General features: G+C 48.8%; 1 protein-coding gene across 3 annotated transcripts in view; it reads left to right on the forward strand.

Annotated features, from left to right (window-relative positions):
• Pfkfb4 (6-phosphofructo-2-kinase/fructose-2,6-biphosphatase 4) overlaps positions 1 to 19,363 on the forward strand; it is a 42,429-nt gene that overhangs the window by 14,499 nt on the left and 8,567 nt on the right. For all 3 annotated transcript variants that reach the window (XM_021171356.2, XM_029481952.1, XM_029481951.1), the window contains 6 exons: positions 2,428 to 2,494; positions 4,104 to 4,178; positions 4,500 to 4,556; positions 5,155 to 5,276; positions 7,445 to 7,652; positions 8,165 to 8,311. In XM_021171356.2, the coding sequence (XP_021027015.1) occupies positions 2,428 to 2,494; positions 4,104 to 4,178; positions 4,500 to 4,556; positions 5,155 to 5,276; positions 7,445 to 7,652; positions 8,165 to 8,311 (676 nt within the window). The remainder of the gene's footprint in view (positions 1 to 2,427; positions 2,495 to 4,103; positions 4,179 to 4,499; positions 4,557 to 5,154; positions 5,277 to 7,444; positions 7,653 to 8,164; positions 8,312 to 19,363) is intronic.

Below are 19,363 nucleotides of genomic sequence, written 5' to 3' on the forward strand. Positions count from 1 at the left end.
ACATGCCTTCATGTGCACTACATACATGCCTTCATGTGCACTACATACATGCCTGGTGTCCTCTGGGGTCAGAAGACTGCTGGATTCCCTCAGCTGGAGTTCTGGTGCTTGTGAGCTGCCATGTGGGTGCTGGAATTGAACCTGGGTCCTCTGAGAGAGCATCCAGTGCTCTTAACCACTAAGCCATCACTCTAGCCCCTTAAAAACATTTTTTTTTAAAGATTAAATTTTTCTTTCATTTTATAATTTTTGTGTTTTTCTGCCATGTGTGTATCTGCCTGCCATGCCCTCAAAAACCAGAAGAGGGAGCCAGAGTCCACAGAATTGGATGTGGGTGCTGGGTTTTGAACTTTGTTCTCTGGAACATTAGCCAGTATTCTGAGCCATTGAGCCATTTCTCTGTCTCCTTAAGATTTGCTTTAATATCTGTCCGTCTGTCCATCTGTCTGTCTGTCTGTCTGTCTGTCTATTTTTTTATTTCAAGATAGGATTTCTCTGTGTAACAACCATGGCTATACTTTGTAGACCAATTCACAAAGATCCACCTTCCTCCTCTTCCCAAGTGCAGGGATTTATGGCGTGTGCCGCCACCACTCCCTGGCTTTCTTTTAACTTTTAAATATCTTTGTGTGTGTGTGTGTGTGTGTGTGTGTGTGTGCGCATGCCATATACATACAAGTACTACAGAGATCTCTGGCATTAGAGTTGCTTAGTTTTGCACTGTCTGATGGGCGCTGGGGACTGAACTCATGTCCTCTAAAAGCTCCACAGTTGCCATGAACCACTGAGCCGTCTCTACAGCTCCCAGAGGAAAGCTCTTTGCAGCTTTAATGGAAAACCCTACAGAGCACAGAGGATCACCAGGAGGCACGAGGGCACAGCTACCTAGTGACCTGGACCTGGCTCCACAATGACATCTATGCAGTATAGTCCTTTGACACTGACACGTGGGGGTGGGGGTGGGGTGCATGCACATCCTGAGATCACAGAAGGGAGATCTAGCACTGGTCTATGACAGTAAGTGAGGCGCAGGTGGGAGGGCTTGCCTGGAGTGGGCCATGCCCTGGGTTCCATTTCTAGCACTGCTTGTTTGAAAAGGGAGGATGTTGGGCTGTCAAGATGGCTCAGCAGCTAAGAGCACTGACTGCTCTTCCGAAGGTCCTGAGTTCAAATCCCAGCAACCACATGGTGGCTCACAACCACCCATGATGAGATCTGATGCCCTCTTCTGGTATATCAGAAGTCAGCTAATGATAATAAATGAATCTTTGGGCCAGAGCAAGGACTGAGCGAGTGGGACTGACCAGAGCGAGCAGAGGTTCTAAAAATTCAACCCCGACAACCACGTGAAGGCTCACAATCACCTCTACAGCTACCGTGTACTCACATACATTAAATAAATAAATAATAAAAGAAAAAGAGAGAAAAGAAAAGGGAGGATGTCATAGATAGAAAGCAAACATATAGCACGTGGGAGGCAGAGGCAGGTGGAGCTCTGTGAGTTCAAGGCTAGCTTGGTCTATATAGCGAGCTCTAGGCCACCCGGTGCTATAGAGTGAGACCTGCCTCAAGCAAAACAAAGTAAAGGTAGCTTTGTCTCTCCAGACCTTTAGGAGAAGTGGGCTGAGTGGGAATGGCCTCCACGTGGCAGTCATTTTATAGCAAGCGAGGCATCTGAGTGTATCATTGTACATGATCATCCGGGGTCAGAGCTGAACGGACACAGCGCTGTGCTAGAGGCAGAGAGGATGGCACCCTGTTCCCTTAGGGGGTGGTTTGTGGAGGTCTCTCTTCCAGGACACGTGCAGCCGTGTGTCCTTCATTGCTGCCCTCGCCCTCAGCACAGAGAATGTCTGATTGGAACGCATTTATCCCGGGGTCAGAGAAATGTCTCCAAGGTTAAGAGCATTTGCTGCTCTTACAGAGAACCTGGGTTCAAGTCCCAGCATCCACATAGTGGTTCATAGCCACCTGTAACTCGAGTTCTGGGGGATCCAACACCCCCATCTGATCTCTGAGGGCACCAGGCACGCGCGCGCGCACACACACACACACACACACACACACATACACACACACACACACAGTGTACATCCTGCAGGCAAAACACATATACACGAAATAAAATAAATAAACCAAACATAAATTAATTAATTCATAAAAGCACTTATCTTGGTAATCATAGACCACGCATGACATTTCAGAGTCATGAACATGGCAGAGTGACAGCGGGTCCCCGATAAGATAACAAAGGAAAGTATCGTTCAGAAAACCGACAGCCAGGGACACAGCAGATGAGAGCCACAAGCTGACAGATGAAAAAGGAGGAGACCCGAGGGCTGTCCCCTCCCCTGTCTGTCCCCTCCTCTGTCTCTGTGGTAGGGTTAAAGGTCCGATGCTAAGCTCACTCTGTTTTCTCTCCTGAAGGCAGTGTGCCTTAGCAGCCCTCAGTGATGTCCGGAAGTTCCTCAGTGAGGAGGGGGGACACGTGGCGGTAAGTGTGACACCCTAGAAAGTCAAGAGTGAGACTTAGGATTCCCCTCACCCCACGCCCAGTTCACCATTTGCTTATCAGGCACCTGGAAGGGAAGTGAGTGGGATGGGTGTGCCCCTGCACGCCTGAGGGTGCTAGCCAGGGAAGAAGCATGCAGAAGGAACTGTCTGGGCCCGCGTTTCCCCTGGACTTGAATCTACTTTTAATGCTGCAGTTCTTCCTTCTGGAAGTCAGCACCAGCAGTAGAATACCTCAGTGTTCCACACATATTAACTTCGGATTAGGGAGCCCTGCCCATATCGTTTACCATTCCAGACACCTGGGGAGGGAATTCTACCAGGATGCTGGGTGACCCATGCAGGCAGATGAAGTGTGGGACCAGGGAGAGCTGGGGTAACCGTGAGGAAGATCTCCCCTGGCCTGTGCATCTCATTCCTACCGCTTTCCCTTTGGAACCGTGCCTCCTGGAGCTCTCAGACCCCAGTTCCAACTTGTATCTACTACCTGTGGCACGGCCGTCACTGTCCTGTCCTGTAACCCAGGCCCCTTCTCTCTGCTTTGCTGTTCTCTCTGCTTGTGTTATTGAAGTGAATCCCACAGGACCCCTTTCTTCAGTTAAGAGGCTGGAGGTGTAGCTCAGTGCTGGCCTAGCAGGCGCGGAATCTGGGATTTGACCTCTAGCACGGAATAAACTGAGCATGGTTTTGCGTGCTTGTAGTTCCCGTTCTACGGAGGTAGAGGCAGGAGGATTGGAGCGTCCTTGGCTGTATAAGGAGCTGTAGGCCAGCCTGGGGTGCCTGCGAGCCCATGTCCACACCACAGAGGGGTGAGGCCTCGCCTAGCAGAAGTGTCCTGATGTTTGTTGTTGGGTCAGTTGGTTGGTTGATTTAAACAGCAACAACAACAAAACAAAAACAACAAAAAAAAACAACGGTTTTTCTGTTTCAATTTGGGTCTTCTGGCTTGACTACACATGCACGCACACACTCTAAATATAATGAAAATATATAAAAAAGAAAAAGCAGTATTGTTAGGTGTGGTATCACATACTTGTAATCTCAGCACTTGAGAAACATAGGCAGGGGGATTGCTGCCAGTCCGAGGCCAGACTGTCCTACACAGTAAGTTCAAAGCCACCTGGACTGCATAGTGAGATCCTGTCCCTCACAAAAGAGGTTTAGCTCACAGTTATGAGGCTGAAGGTTCTAGATTGGGCACTTCCCCACCCCCAAGCCTCTGTTAAGGATCTAAATAGCATTGTGACAGGAGCCACTGAGGGAAAGATCACACTGGAGATAGAAAACCACGGAGCTGGGTAGGCCAGACTTGCATCTCTCTTGGGAGAACTTGGACATGAACCTTAGGAGAAAAACCACATCCAAATCGCAGTACTGGGCATAGCTGGTTTTGCTAGATTTCTCTGGTCGCAGGTGAATCGGGCAGTTGCTGTGCGAGCACTGCTGAGCACATCTCTCTGTGAGAGTCTGCAGGAGCCAGGTCAGACTCTGGCCTGGGCAGCAGGCATCCTGGCAAGAAGCCCCCGGGCCCCGAGGATGCCTGGGCTGCAGCCCTGGGCCAGAGTCCTGAACTCACCCCAGTTTGGTCCTAGGTTTTTGATGCAACCAATACTACCCGAGAACGGAGAGCGATGATCTTTAACTTTGGAGAACAGAATGGCTACAAGGTGAGATCTTCTGGGCACCCTTTCTTAGCTGAGTTGTGTATCTGGACCCTCGGAGACTCCGTTTGCAGCCTCCCGGTGTTCGTGAGCACTGGGCATCGGGTGGCTGAGGGATTTGAGAGGGAGGTGCAGTTTCCCCTCCTCCTGGAATTTGCTTTCTAGGGCTCTAGTGGGAGAGCCCGGGACACAGTGACACCTCATTTAGCTACATGACACTCCAGCTTGGTCAGCATGGCCGCGGGTGCAGGGGGACACTCAGGGAGGAAATGCAAGTCACTAACCGTGCCTGTGGTCTTGTCCCTGCATCTTCTGTCCTTGCTGTAGACCTTCTTTGTTGAATCTATCTGTGTGGATCCTGAGGTTGTTGCTGCCAACATCGTGGTAAGCAGTACATCTGACTTCCTTGGGATGATAACGAAGGAGACAGGTGCGGTTTGACAGTGAGGTTCCCATCCCAGTTTGGGCTGGTTCTTGGCCTGACCTTCAGTGATCTTGAATTCTGTGGGACTGCGGAGGTGGATGAGCCTGGAGTCCTGAGGACCAGTTGTGTAGAGGGCTGTGTGCCTCATGGGCCTTCGTTCTTGCTCTTTTCCCATTCTTTGCTCTGTGCTCCCCTCCCCCACAGCCCTGGCCAGCAGAAGGGTGCCTCAGCCAGGGTGGGCTGGGTTTCTATTTAAGTGGGTTTGTTTCCCACTCCCAGGCTTAGTCTGCACTCCTCATTTATCTAGAATGGCTGTATGGGTTTGAAAGATAATTCAGGAGAAAGAGCCGTAGGCTTCTCACTGAGCCACACGGTGAAAGGCTAACAGGCCAGGAGCATTCCTGATGGGAGCAGGCTCTGGCCTCAGGCCCCCCCCCCCCAGCCCTGGCCTGGCTTCTGGTCCCACCTCCCTGCCCCCTGCCTAGCTGTGCTCTTGCTTTCTGGCTCTACCTGGATTCCAGCCCTGATGGCTTCTTGCTTTGTGCCTGACTCTGACAGCAAGTGAAGCTGGGCAGCCCTGACTATGTCAACCGGGACAGCGATGAAGCCACCGAAGACTTCATGAGGCGCATTGAATGCTATGAAAACTCATATGAGTCGCTGGATGAAGACCTGGACAGGTGGGTGAGAGAGCCCCATGGCCTGCAGCGGCACTGAGGGGGTCGGGGGAGTCCACTTGGCCATCTCGGTGTGATTCCCTGTGGTGGCTCCTTGTGGTGGTCACCTAAGGGTGATGGCCTCTCAGGGAGGGAAGCACTCCAGAAGGCTGGTGTGGTCTGACCACTTTTGTTTCTTTCCTTGGGGCAGAAGTTGTTGGCTAGAGGTGGCTTACAGAGCACTCATTAACTCCTGTCCCACAATAAAATTAAACCTAATTTCTATGCAGGAGGTCTTTCCAAAAGGTGTTTGCAAACACTTCATACATTTCTTTCATTCTGCTGTTGGGGAGTGGACAGGAGCTAGCCAGATCTGCCTATGAGCAGCAGTCGATGGCCACTACTTGTCAGGTCCATCTGCCTCCCTCTGGGACAGAATGGCAAGCAGGAGTGCTGAGTAGCCAAGGACCTTCACCTCCAAAGTGCGTGCCCAGCTGAGGGTCTTGTGGCTGGCTTCAGCAACATCTCCAGCCAACTGGCCAGATAATGAACGGTTTATTTAGGGTTTGGAACCCTGCTACGGTTACTGACTGTGCCATTGTGCTGCAAAAGAAACTGTAAATAGCCGGGCGTGGTGGCGCACGCCTTTAATCCCAGCACTCAGGAGGCAGAGGCAGGCGGATTTCTGAGGCCAGCCTGGTCTACAAAGTGAGCTCCAGGACAGCCAGGGCTACACAGAGAAACCCTGTCTCGAAAAGCAAAAAAAAAAAAAAAAAAGAAACTGTAAATAAATGGCCATGGGTGTGTTCCACTAAAACTTGATAGAAAACAGCCTGTGGGCGGCATTTGCATTGTTGGCAGTACTGTGCCTCTTGGCCTAAGTATAACCAGCAGCAGTGAATGAAGTAAATAGCACTGAGGCCATGGTAAAAATCTTAGTCACCATAAATTATAATTATAGAAAGACGTGGGAGCGTGCATTGCACAGTGTTAAGTGAAAGGCTGGATTATAAATATGTGTTTGGTGTTTATAATTACATAAGAATAGATAATGTATAATCATATATAATGTATAATATATGATCCAAGGACCACAGCAGCTGCTAGAGGGACGGTTTTGGGTACTCATAGAATGGTGGTGCCTGTGTTGACCATGGGTTGGCACACCTCCTCCCCTCTGCTGGGTTCTGCAGCCAGACTGGAGCTGAGTGGCCCTTAGGCCTGTCCCTGTATGGCCTTGTTATTCAACTCCCACCTCCCACCCCTGTCCCCCTGGCCTCCCCAGCATCAGCATCGCTTCTTGTCACTCTGCAGGGCTACTGCACGAGGGCCTCACCCTGAACAGCCCCAGTTAGACCTGTCAGCAAACGTTGCTCCCGGGGTTATTGGTAGAGTAAAGGTAATAAGGGTACAGACAGGGAGAACTTGTATGAGAACATCCGGGAACTCTCAGCTGCTTCACCCCACCCCACCCCACCCCTGTTCCCAGCACTGCTAAGTCACTGCCTGTCCCCAGCATGGCCAAGCCACAGCCCAATCCCAGCACTGTTAAGTCACAGCCCAGCTTCAGCACTTGCTAAGTCATCCCTCTCCACCGCTGCCAACATAAGGGTTCTCTAAGCAGAAGCATCGCCCAGGCGCAAAGTGGAGAGAGAGGCCAGCACTGTCCTCCTGTGCTTCTTAGCCACAGGATGCCTGAGGAGGAGGGGTGGCAGCTCCTTGGTATATACATGACCCTGACTGTGTGACTGGAGGAGAGGGTCTCTGGGGGAAAGAAAGCTGCCCAGGAAATTTGGGGAGTGCAGCGCTTGCCAGCGTCTGCCAGGTCAGCCTAGGAACAGCTGTCTCTGGTTCAGCTTACGGAGCACAGAGGGAGGCAGGAAGGGGTCTGGGAACATACTCATAGCAGTAAAATCATGACATGACTTCAACGACCACTGCTCTACCTGTCCCCTTTAGCACAATGAGTGTTGACCCTCCCCCTCCCCCCCCAGTGCATGTATGTGTGTCACTGAGGTGTGTCCCAGCTGCCTCACCCCCTGCCACTCTCACACCAGCTGACGGCCCTGTGTGTTGTGATCCCAGATCCAGTGGGCAGAGTTGCGGGCTTAACAGCTGGTTCCTGTGGCTGCCGGTGTGCTTCCAAGGGCCTGGCCACCCTCACAGGCTCTCTCTACCTTCTCTCTGGCAAGGGATCTGTCCTACATCAAGATCATGGACGTGGGGCAGAGCTATGTGGTGAACCGTGTTGCAGACCACATCCAGAGTCGCATCGTTTATTACCTCATGAACATCCATGTGACACCCCGCTCCATCTACCTCTGCCGGCATGGGGAGAGCGAGCTAAACCTCAAGGGCCGGATTGGTGGGGATCCTGGACTGTCCCCCCGGGGCCGGGAGGTCAGTGTGTGTGTGTGTGTGTGTGTGTGTGTGTGTGTGTGTGTGAGATGCACATGTGCATGCATCGGTGCATTGGTACCTTCAGGTAGAGGGATGGATATGTGAATATGTGTGTAGGGGCTGCTATAGCCAATGTGCAGTTGAGGCAGAGAGTCTTTATCTGGTGTAGAACATGGGGAAGGGGATGAGGCCCTGAGCAAACGCACACGAACATTGTCCTGGCAGAGGCCATTGCCCTTAGAGCAGCCCGAGCCCCAACTGAACAGCTATGGCCTTGACATGGTTCAGGGAGGTATCGAGGACTCATAGAAGAGGTCACATGGCCTTGGGGCAGTTGATCAACAAATCTGGGGTTGCTCTTGGGGTCTGGGGAGAAGGCACAGAACTTGGATGTGTGCACCATTGGGAAGATAGTGTGACTTTTTAAAAACTGAACCCATTTCCTGGGTTTGGGCCCTATGCTTGAGGCAGCCCAGGACCTGTGGGGCTGAGTGTACTGTAATGTGTTCCAGTTTTCCAAGCATCTGGCCCAGTTCATCAGTGACCAGAACATTAAGGATCTGAAGGTCTGGACGAGCCAGATGAAGAGGACGATCCAGACAGCCGAGGCGCTGAGCGTCCCTTACGAGCAGTGGAAGGTCCTCAATGAGATTGATGCGGTAACTACTGTCCCTTCCTCCCCTGTCTGCCTCCTAGGGCCAGGGAGATCTGCCTGCCCTAATTTGTGCTCAGTATGGTCTGGAGAATAATGTAGGGTAATCATACTTTTGAGCTTTTTTTTTTTTTTGGTTTTGTTTTTTTGTTTTTTGAGACAGGGTTTCTCTCAGCTCAGGTGAAGCTTCTTATGTGAAAGAATAAATATAGCAATCCAGGAGGGGTGGCGCACACCCTTAATCCCAGCACTCGGGAGGCAGAGGCAGGCGGATCTCTGAGTTTGAGGCCAGCCTGGTCCTACAGAGTGAGTTCCAGGACAGCCAGGGCTACACAGAGAAATCCTGTCTGGAAAAACAACACAAGAACAGGTAGAGAACACAAGAATATGACATCACCAGGTCAGGCATCCGGGACACCTGTGGGAACTGACTGGGGAAGTTGAGGCCGACAGCCAGCCAGAGCTGCCCATTGAGCTTTCTCTGTGAGTGAGCTTCCCACGGCCAGCCGGATGTTGGACTTTTCTTTCCCGCGGTGGACATTTTTTATACTGTTATGGGATCTGTTTAATTACAACGTAACTCAAGCACCAGGTCAGTGCAGGTGACAAAAGTTTATTGTAATTAAGGTGCTACTGATCAATTAGGGCTACAGAACAGACTCCAACAAGCCAGAATGTTACAGAATATTTAAGCTTGCAACCTCTATGCCAAGTTATTGCCAACCAGGGTAGGTTCCTGGGCCTGGGAACATGTACTTAGTTTAACCTGCCAGCAAGATGGAGACGTTGTCCTTGAGATGTCAGGACTCTGACAACTGTCTCCTTAACACAGAAGCTGTCCAGCCTACTAGAAAGTCCCTAGCTCTCCTACCGCCTGGAACCCTGAACTGTGGTTAAACGGAGTCTGAAAACCTATCAGCACGATTTAGAACAAGTTTCTCTTGCTTGCTCCCAAAATATCACAGGATTAACAACAGTGATTTCTTGGCCTCTCTTGGCTGGCGAGATGGTTAAGCCCTTCCAGAGTTCAGATCCTAGCTCACAACTACGGATAACTCTAGTTCCACCAAACTTGGCACTCTTCTGGCCTCTTCAGGCACCCATACACACCGCATACATTCACACACACACACACACACATAGAAATTTAAAAATTATTTTTTTAAACTACTCTTTAAGAAAGACCTGGGTTTGATTCCCATTCCCCATATGGAGACTCACGACCATCTGTGACTCCAGTGCTAGGAGATCTGACACCCTCTTCTGGCCTCTGTGGGCACCATACATGCATTTGGTTCACAGACATATATGCAGGTAAAATATCCATACACAACAGAAAGTAACATGAGTTAGAAATGGGTGACCTTCAAGCTATTCTCAAGGACACAGTGTTTTCATCCTGGGCCTCGGGTGCCGAGTAAGGGGCAGGCCACCCACAGACCATGGAGGACACTTGAAGACAGACTTGCTGAAAGGGGGGGGGGAGCCTGACTCCACAGCCAGCCGACCTTAAACCGCACGTGGCAATTTACCGGCCTGTTATGGTTTCTCTCACTGTTCCTTAGCCCTCACACTCTCCTCTCTTGCGTTTAAACTATCTAGGCTTTTCTTTTCCTTTCTTTTCTCTCCCTCTCTTTTTGACAGTACTGAAGACCAGACTACATGCTTATCAGGCAAGCTTGCTGCCAGCTGTGCTGTGTCCCTGGTCCCACAGGTACACTCTCTGGACCAACAAATTTTAATTTGATGCTATGACAAAAATTCTAATGTCCGATCTTTCATCAGCTAATTAATGTAAACATCTGTCCCTATTTTTCCTGTGGATCTATTTTCTTTTTATATTACATTCATATATGACATGTATGTCTGTTTACATACCAGTGTCATGTAGATGTAGTTAAAGAAGTTCTCACTTGTTATTAGTCATTGGATCTGTCTGTCTGTCTGTCTGTCTGTCTATTGATCAGTCATGTTTTGTTTTGGGAGCATAGCTCTCCCTCTGTGGTTCAGTCTAACTTGGAACTCATTATACACAGCTCCACTGTCCTTGGACTGTGGCCCTTTTCCTGTCTCAGCCTTCTGAGTGGCAGGATCTCGGGCATGGGCCATCACCCAGCTCCTTTCTTTCTTAGAATCTTATTTGTGGTCTTTTTCTTTGTGTCTCCTCAAATTGGATTATCGCCTTTTTATTGCTGACTAATAGGGGGCATTAATATATTCTGGATCCAGTGCATACCTGGTACCTTTTCAGCAAGCGTCGGCATGTCAGAGAATTGCTTTGCTTTTGTTGGGCAGCTAGTGATGGGTAACCTTTGGGTAGTCGTGGGCTCACTGTCTACTGAGTTGTTGATTGAAACAAGCTGGTTTTCAGTGCCAGAAGCAGAAGTCTTTAATGGATGCAAATCTCAGAATAATCACCCTACACAACATTGAACAATTTTGTTGGGTGATGTGAGGGTTGGGCTGTAGGAGAGAAACAGGCACTCACAGTGAGGTAATGAAAGCCGGAACCTCTGTCAGTGGGAGAGGAAGGGAAGGTGGATTTGTCCATTTCATTATCCATCCCCTTCCAGGAACTGGACCAGGTTTTGAGGACCAGGGCCCTGGTGGAGACACATGGATACAAAAGGATAGCAGTGTTCAGGATATCTCCATGTTTCCAGCCACTGGGCTGGGCCCTGGGCAGAGGAGATGAGTCACCTAAGGACAGGAACTGTGCCCACCTTGTTCACCACATGGTGGCTGCTCAGTAGACATGTGCTGAGTAAGAGGGGAAAGTCCTGATAAGTGTTCAGGAGTGGATGCCCAGATATGGCCTGATCTCTAAGGAGAAGGCAGAGCTTGGGCAGCCTGCACAGGTGAGGTTCTGGAGCTTGTTGAATGGATGCAGTGGCAGATGGGGAAGTGGGGCCAAAGTCCAAACCCTGGGGAGCCCCAGCATCAAAGGGTCCAGTGGGCGGCTTTAGATGTCCTCCGCTAAGGTGGAAGAGAAAGCTGGAAGTCAAGGCACAGAAGGAGGTTGTAGTCAGAGGGGCACAGTGGCTTCAAGGTAGGAACTGAGGCCAGGGTCCAAATTGACCATTGGGATGTCACCAATGGTCCAGGATGTCATCCACTGGCCCTGCGGGACCTTTATCTAGTAGTTTTTGGTTTATCTCTTGAAGTTTCTAAGGCCCTAGTCTTTGTAATGAGAATGACCTGGCCCTAGTTCCCAACCTTGGCCTAGTGTTTCTTGTATCTGCTCTGGCAGACACAGGATGGGTAGATAGGTGTCCTTGTTTTGTTAATTGAAAAGCCCTATCAGGCTTCTGTCCTCCAGGGTGGTGACAACGCTGGGCCGATCCCATCCCTGGCTGGTTTTTAAAGGTTATTATAGAGAATTTATCTATGACAGTAAAGAATATTATTCCAGGTGGTGGTGCATACCCTTAATCTTAGCACTCTGGAGACAGATGTAGGTGGATCCAGTAAGTTCCAAGCTAGCCTGGGCTATATAGGGAGACCCTCTGTAAAAATAAAAGCAGGGGTTGGAGAGATGGTTCATCAGTCAGGAGTACTGGCTGTTCTTCCAGAGGACCTGGGTTCAATTCCCAACACTCCTGTGGCAGCTCACAATTGTCTGTAACTCCAGTTCCAGGGGATCTGACATCCTCATATAGACATATATGTATAGGCAAAACATTGATGCACATAAAATAAATAAATGTGGTGTTGTGCATGCCCTTAATCCTAGCACCCAGGAGGCAGAGGTTCTAGGTAGCTAAAGCTATACTATGGGACCTATCCGAAAAATTAATTAATTAGAATTAAAAGATGAGAAAGCGAGGGTCATTAACTATCCGGTCCATGTTCACAGTGTACTAATTGTCTTATAAGTTGTTTCTTAGTTGTTTTGTTTAAATCAGAATAAAACCAGAAATTCTATTCTTTGCAGCAACTTGAATGAGCCTGGGGGACATAAGTGAGATAGGCGGGTACAGAGGACAAATGCTGCTGTCTCTCACCGGTGTGTGGGAAGGAGAGGGATGGAGAAAACCAGAGGCCGGGGTGGGGTGTCCTGAATCTGAACAGGCAAGGTGCACACGCCCGAGTTTTCTGATACTAGAATAGGAACTCAGTGGATTTTCCATCTTTTCTGAGATGAGGGCTGGTTAGAGCTCTGTATTCTTTTGCATTTTTAAGAGTTCTTACTTGCATTCATATGCACTAATGTGCCTGCGTGAGTGTCTGCCATCCGTGTGCTCGTACCTGTCCTTGGAGGCCAGAAGAAAGCCTTCCAAAGCACCCTCACACACTTAGTCCCTCCCACAGCACAGATTCATGACCTCCCTGCTGCTGTGCTTGGGTGTGGCTGGGCTCTCCGCCCAGTTTATCAGTGTGCAAATTACATGTCAGCCAAGAAGTCTGTCTCTTCTGAGGCTTGGGGTCTCCTTCGAACCCATGCTTGTTATCAGGGTTCGTCTCCTTATGGCTATGGGAGTAAGCCTACTGAGCTCGCTGCCACATCCCAGGACCTGAGCTCCTGCAGGCCACATATGCAGGCCACACATGTAGGCCACACATGCAGGCCACACATGCAGGCCAGTCGCAGTTCTTCAAAGTCAGTAAGAAAGAACCTCTGTCTCTTTATTTACTAAAATGGAAATTTACAATACAGTGTGACCTGGTGACAGCTTGTCACCTTTGCTGTGATCTGTTGGCTTAGAAACAGGCCCCCGATCCTGCCTGTAAGGACCTCAGGGAGAAGGCCTGAGGGACACCAGACAGACTGTGGGATTCTGCCATTAAGCTCTGACTATGCCTCTGTTCTCACTTTCTGTCCCTCTCTCCCTCCCCCAGTCAGGCACCATTTCCCTCACACCGTCCAGTTGTGTAGGCAGTGGGAGGAAGCAGTTGTAGCTTCAGTTGAAGTGCATTTGCTCTGGGTTACTGTTCATGACTACGAGGTACAGGCCAGGTGCTAGCTTACTGTTGCCTCTTCATTTTCTGTGTGGCTGAACTTTTCATAAGAAAAGTTTGTATGTATAATTTATCAATTTCAGCTTCCTTTCAATTCCCTGCATCCTTAGGGTTTTTCTTGTTTGTTTGTGAACTTGGTCATCATAAATAGTTGAGTGGTCTTAGACTGTAATCATGATTATTTTTCTCAAATTTCTTTTTTGCTCTCTATATTTTACTGTTTGCTGTATATATAAATATTTATTTTTATTTTATGTATGTGAATACACTGTAGATGTCTTCAGACACACCAGAAGAGGGCATCGGATCCCATTACAGATGGTTGTAAGCCACCATGTGGTTGCTGGGAATTGAACTCAGGACCTCTGGAAGGGCACTCAGTGCTCTTAACCACTGAGCCATCTCTCCAGCCCGATTTTTTTTTTAAAGATTTATTTATTATTATAAATAAGTACACTGTAGCTGTCTTTAGACACACTAGAAGAGGGCATCAGATCTCATTACGAGTGGTTGTGAGCCACCATGTGGTTGCTGGGATTTGAACTCAGGACCTTCTGAAGAGCAGTCAGTGCTCTTACCTACTAAGCCATCTCTCCAGCCCTATATATTTTTTTAAAATATAAAATAATGTGAGTCGTATAGCTTGTGGGTTGGGGATAGCTTAGTTAGCACAGAGCCCTGGGTGGATGTTCTAGAAGTTCATAATCCAGTCTTGGGAGTATGTGCCTTTAATCTCTGTACTTAGGAGGGTGAAGACAAGAAGAGTGGAAGTTCAAGGTCACTATTGGCTGCAGCTTGAGGCCATCTTGGGCTACCTGAGACCCTGGACTAAAAAGAAAACTTTGTAATAAGAATTTGTGGTCCATAAAAAGAAACAGATTCTTGTTTCTACTTGGTGGTGGTGGAGTTTTAGGGCAAAGGCCATTGGCTCTAGGAGTTTCAACAGAATTCGTTTCCTTGCCTACTCCAATATGGTGTTGAGAGATAAGGTGAGAAGAAGAGAGGAGATTCAGTCAGTCAGAGGCTGTAGAAATGGGCAGCTACAGGTCCGCTGACCCCTAAGTCCATCTTCAAGGGACCGAGAGGAACTCCGAGATTTTGTATAAAGGGGAAGCAAAGAAGGGAAGAGTTTGGGGTTTGTGTAGTTTCCGAGGCAGGAAGTCTTGTGTGGTCAGCAGTGGGCTGGTCACTGCCTCCTCTCTAGTTCTGCAGGAGATTCAGGAGAAGCACCCGAGAGGAGCAGCCTGGTTCTAAGAGATAATTATGCAGTTGCAGGGCGCACCTCACCAGCCTGGGTCTCTGGCTGCTCTCATGGTGCGAGCGACCTCACTGTGGGACGGCGTTTGCAAAGCTCACTGTTCTGCTGCAGTTGTTACCTTGTCAGGAGGATGTGCAGAGTCCTGTTGCCTCTGGAATTCAAAGTAAGAGGAAAGAGGCAGAAGAGCGGAGGGAAAATATCAAAGAAGCAAAACAGAACCACAGAGTTAGTTAGGCTGACAAATGGCCCCTTCTTCACAGTGACAATCGTCCAGGGGAGGATAGAGGGACTGCTCATGAAGAAACGGAAGTCATGGGGCATATTGTGTGGGGATGATCCCCCAACAGCAGGGGCCATGACCCTTGCTGTCACTGTCCAGAAGAGAGGAGGAGGAAAGGCCAGCCTGTGAGATGGGATGGCCCCAGGGAAGACCCATCCTGGAGTGACCAGCTCATGTCCCTTGCTGTGGCTTCATCCTTCATGGCCTTATAGGTACAGTCCCGAGTGGTCAGCTTCCTGCAGTGAGAGCGCTAGGGAAGGGAAGAGGAATCGGAGGTGCAGATAAGACAGCCTAGCCTGACATATCCACCCTACCCCTAAGACAGGGTTTCTCTGTGTAGCCCAGGCTGTCTTGGAATTCTCTATGTAGACTTAGGAGGCGGAGACAGGTAGATCTCTGTGAGTTCAAGGCCAGACTGGTCTACAGAGTGAGTTCCAGGCCAACCAGGGCTACACACAGAGAAGCCCTATCTTAAATAATAACCTAAAAAAAAATAATAATAATAATAAAATAGGCCTGTTACGTTGCTGTTTGGGTGCCCTGTTGCATGTTTGTTTGAGAAGCTTGCCATGCTCTGTTACTCCGCCCCCCTTCTCTGAACGCTTTCGGAATTCTCACTGATGGTGATTTTCAGCATTTGATTGTGGTTTTTCTTTATATGGACTTGCTCATGATTTATCTTGCTTGCCGGTCACTGCTGCATGACAAAACTTTTCCTGGGAAGACACTACACACACACACACACACACACACACACACACACACACACACACCACACACCTAATAATTCCTGGGAACCATGTGTAAATTTCATGGACTGTGAGAATTTAGTTTCCAGGTAGAATTCAGGAGGCTAACCAACTGATGTAAGCAGCAGTATTCTATTTGGTTATCCGATTAGGTCTGGAATTGTCCTAAGAGTCTTTCCAGAGTAGAAACATGAGATTTTTGATTTGAGGGTTTGTAACTAGGAAATTTGAAAACTTACTTGCTATGGGGCTTGGTCTGACCTAGAACTTGTAGGCTGGGTTTATAGACATATACCTGGTCTCTTAAAAAATATTTTGTTTTCTGTTTGCTCAAATATATTTTCTGCAACACCTTTCCCCATCCTGGAACCCAGTAATCTGTTAGACTGCTCGGCATTATCCTACCACTTACCTAACTTCAAGGGTTTGTTGTTGTTTTTGTTTTTATTTTTGTTTCTGTTTGAGACATGGTCTCTCTATGTAGTTCCAGCTGGCTGGAACTCTCTATGACATACATAGACCAGGTGGCCTGGAGTTTACAGAGATCTGCCTGTCTCTGCCTCCCAAGTGCAAGGATTAAAAGGTGTGTGCCACCACGGCCTGGCATTAGTTTTTTGGTTTTTGATTTTGTTTTTTGTTGTTTTTTTGTTTTTTGTTTTTGTTTTTTTTTGTTTTTTGGTTTTTTCGAGACAGAGTTTCTCTGTGTAGCCCTGGCTGTCCTGGAACTCACTCTGTAGACCAGGCTGGCCTTGAACTCAGAAATCCACCTGCCTCTGTCTCCCAAGTGCTGGGACTAAAGGCGTGCGCCACCACTGCCCGGCTTGTTTTGTTTTTTTAATCTTTATTCTGTGTGTGGGAGGTGTGTGTGTGTATATGTAGGTTCAGGTGGGTGTTCATGTGAAATGTATGTGTGTGGGAGTTCTGTGTCAGGGTGTATGTATATACTGTGTGTGTGTGTGTGGTGTATGTATAGTGTGATTGGGGGTGGTGGGTGTGTTTGTGTGTGGTATATACATATATGCGTGCACATGGGTGCGACCAGACGCTAGAAGAGGAAGTTGGGTGTCATACTCCATTGCTCTCTGCCTTCTTCCCTTGAGATGGTATTTGACTGAGTACGTGGGCACCCAGCAAGCCTCAGTGGTCCTCCAGTCACCACCCCGCAGCCCTGAGTTTACAGGGGTATGTAGCCCTGCCTAGTTTTTTGCATTGGTCCTGAGGATTGGAACTCCGGCTTTCCTTCCTGTGCAGCCAACACTCTGGCTCACTGACCATCTCCCCATGCCCCTGATTGACTCCTTTGAGGTTGTGGTGAGGTTTAGTGTTTTCTTACTGAGCTTCTCTATGGATACTTTCTATCGCTGTTTGTATCTAAAGTGATTTTTTACTTCTGCTTTGGAAATCAGACTGACTAGTGCTTTGTGGCTGGAGCGCCCTCAGTGTGGTGCACTCCCACCGCTCTTCTGGTGTGACTCCATTGCTGCTGGCCTCCTTTGCCCAGCCTGAGCTACAACCCTGTCAATCACCTCTGCACAGCAGAAGGACTTGCAGCCTCAGGTCACTGGGCTCTGATGAGAATTGATGCATTCCAAATCTCCATCCACTACAGAAGTACAGATAGGCCGGCCCTTCTTCAGACTGAAAGACAGGCAGGAGGTGGCAGGAAACACTTATTTCAGAGGGAGTCCTTTGAAGCTCTGGGGGTTTGAATTTTTCTCCTTTCTGTTTTCTGTCTCTTCACTGTTATGCTCTGAGCAGTGAGCTGCCCGTGGACGCAGGCTCCCTGCTTCCTTTCAGGGCTGCAGTCATCTCCATCATTCATGTGTGTTTGCATGTTCACATGTGTGAGAGCATGTGCTTGGGAAGGCCAGAGGTTGACACTGAGTGTCTACCTTAGGTTTTAAGGCAGAGTCTCTCACAGAATCCAAAGCTCCCTAGCCTGGTCTAGCCAGCCAGAGTACTCGTGATCCTTCTGTCTCTGCCTCCCATGTGCTGGGACTGTAGGCAGGCCATCTTGTCTGCCTGTCATTAAGTGGGTTCCTGGGATCTCAACTCCAGACCTCATTCCTGTCCAGCAAGTGCTTTACTGGCTGAGCCAATGGTTTATATACATTTCTTCATGCATGTATGTGTGTGCCTGCTTGTCTGTATGTGTGCAGTGTTCACGTGCAGGTGCCCTCAGAGGCCAGAAGAGCGCTACAGATTATAGCTCCCAACACTACAATGTAGTTGAGCCAAGTTTTCTGCCACTTCGCAACAATGATCATCTTTTGTCTATTTTTTTTTAAAGATTTATTTATTTATTATATGTAAGTACACTGTAGCTGTCTTCAGACACTCCAGAAGAGGGCGCCAGATCTCATTGCGGATGGTTGTGAGCCACCATGTGGTTGCTGGGATTTGAACTCTGGACCTTTGGAAGAGCAGTCGGGTGCTCTTAACCACTGAGCCATCTCACCAGCCCTTGTCTATTTTTTTAAAAAAATATTTATTTATTATATGTAAGTACACTGTAGCTGTCCTCAGATACTCCAGAAGAGAGCATCAGATTTCGTTACGGATGGTTGTGAGCCACCATGTGGTTGCTGGGATTTGAACTCAGGACCTTTGGAAGAGCAGTCGGAGCTCTTAACAGCTGAGCCATCTTACCAGCCCTTTTGTCTAATTTTTTTGTAACTGGCACTTTGCTTCCTTCCTTCTGAGACTCACAGAAACACCCCAACACCCACATTTCTTTCTTTTCTCCTGTTGGAAGCAGGATCTTGGTCTGTCACCCAGGCTGGCCTGGGATTTCATGAGTCTCCTTCCTCAGCCTCCTGACAATTGAGATTGCAAGTGTTTGCCGCTGCCACGGACTAAGCTCACATTTACGCCAACAGCCTGGTATGGTGATATTAGTAACAGAGGCTTTGTGTGTGTTGTGTCCCTGTTTCTGGGTGCTGTGCACATGGGCGGATGGGTGTTCAGGAGCCACAGGTTCTTAAGTCACTGCTTCCCCAGTGCTAGGGTGACAAATGTCTGCTGCCATATTAGCATTTTACACGAGTGTTACAGATCCAAACTCAGGTTCCTGTGATCAGCAAGCACTTTCCTGACTCTGCCATCTTCCCAGCCTGACCAGGGCTTTCTTTACCTTCCTCTGTTTCCCTCTAAGCCTTCCCACAATCCCCTTTAACATCTACATTGTTGCCAACAGGCTCTTGGAGGCAACCTAAAACATTCTTCCTGTTTCTGTAACCACTTCCACATTCTACAGGACTTGTTACAACACTGTTTCGCTTCCTGACAGCAAACCTTGTATCGTTTCTTAAGGTCAGAGTTCTTGAGATGTTCAATCTCTTCAGCACCTACTTCGGTGCTTTCCATCAGTGTGTGTGTGTGTGTGTGTGTGTGTGTGTGTGTGTGTGTGTGTTGCCTGCAGAGACCAGAAGAAGGCATTGAATCCTCTGGAATTTAGACACAGTTGGGAGATGCCTGACATGGGTGCCAGGAATTGAACTGAGGTCCTCTGCCATCTCCAGCCCCATGTTGGTGTTTGAGACAGGGTCTCATAGAGATTAAGGTGAGCTCAGCCTTGACCTCCAGCCTTGCACTCATGACTCCACCTCTCAGTGTGCCCAGCTTGGCTTGTTTTGACACTTGTATAAGATAGTGTGTCTCTGTCTCGTTCTTCCTCTCTGTTTCTCTTTCACTTTGGCATGCTTTCTTTCTCCAGGACACAAATGAATTACACACACAGACACACACACACACAGACACACACACACACACACACACAGACACACACACACACACAGACACACACACACACAC

This window comes from Mus caroli, chromosome 9, assembly GCF_900094665.2.
Source record: "Mus caroli chromosome 9, CAROLI_EIJ_v1.1, whole genome shotgun sequence".
NCBI lineage: Eukaryota > Metazoa > Chordata > Mammalia > Rodentia > Muridae > Mus > Mus caroli.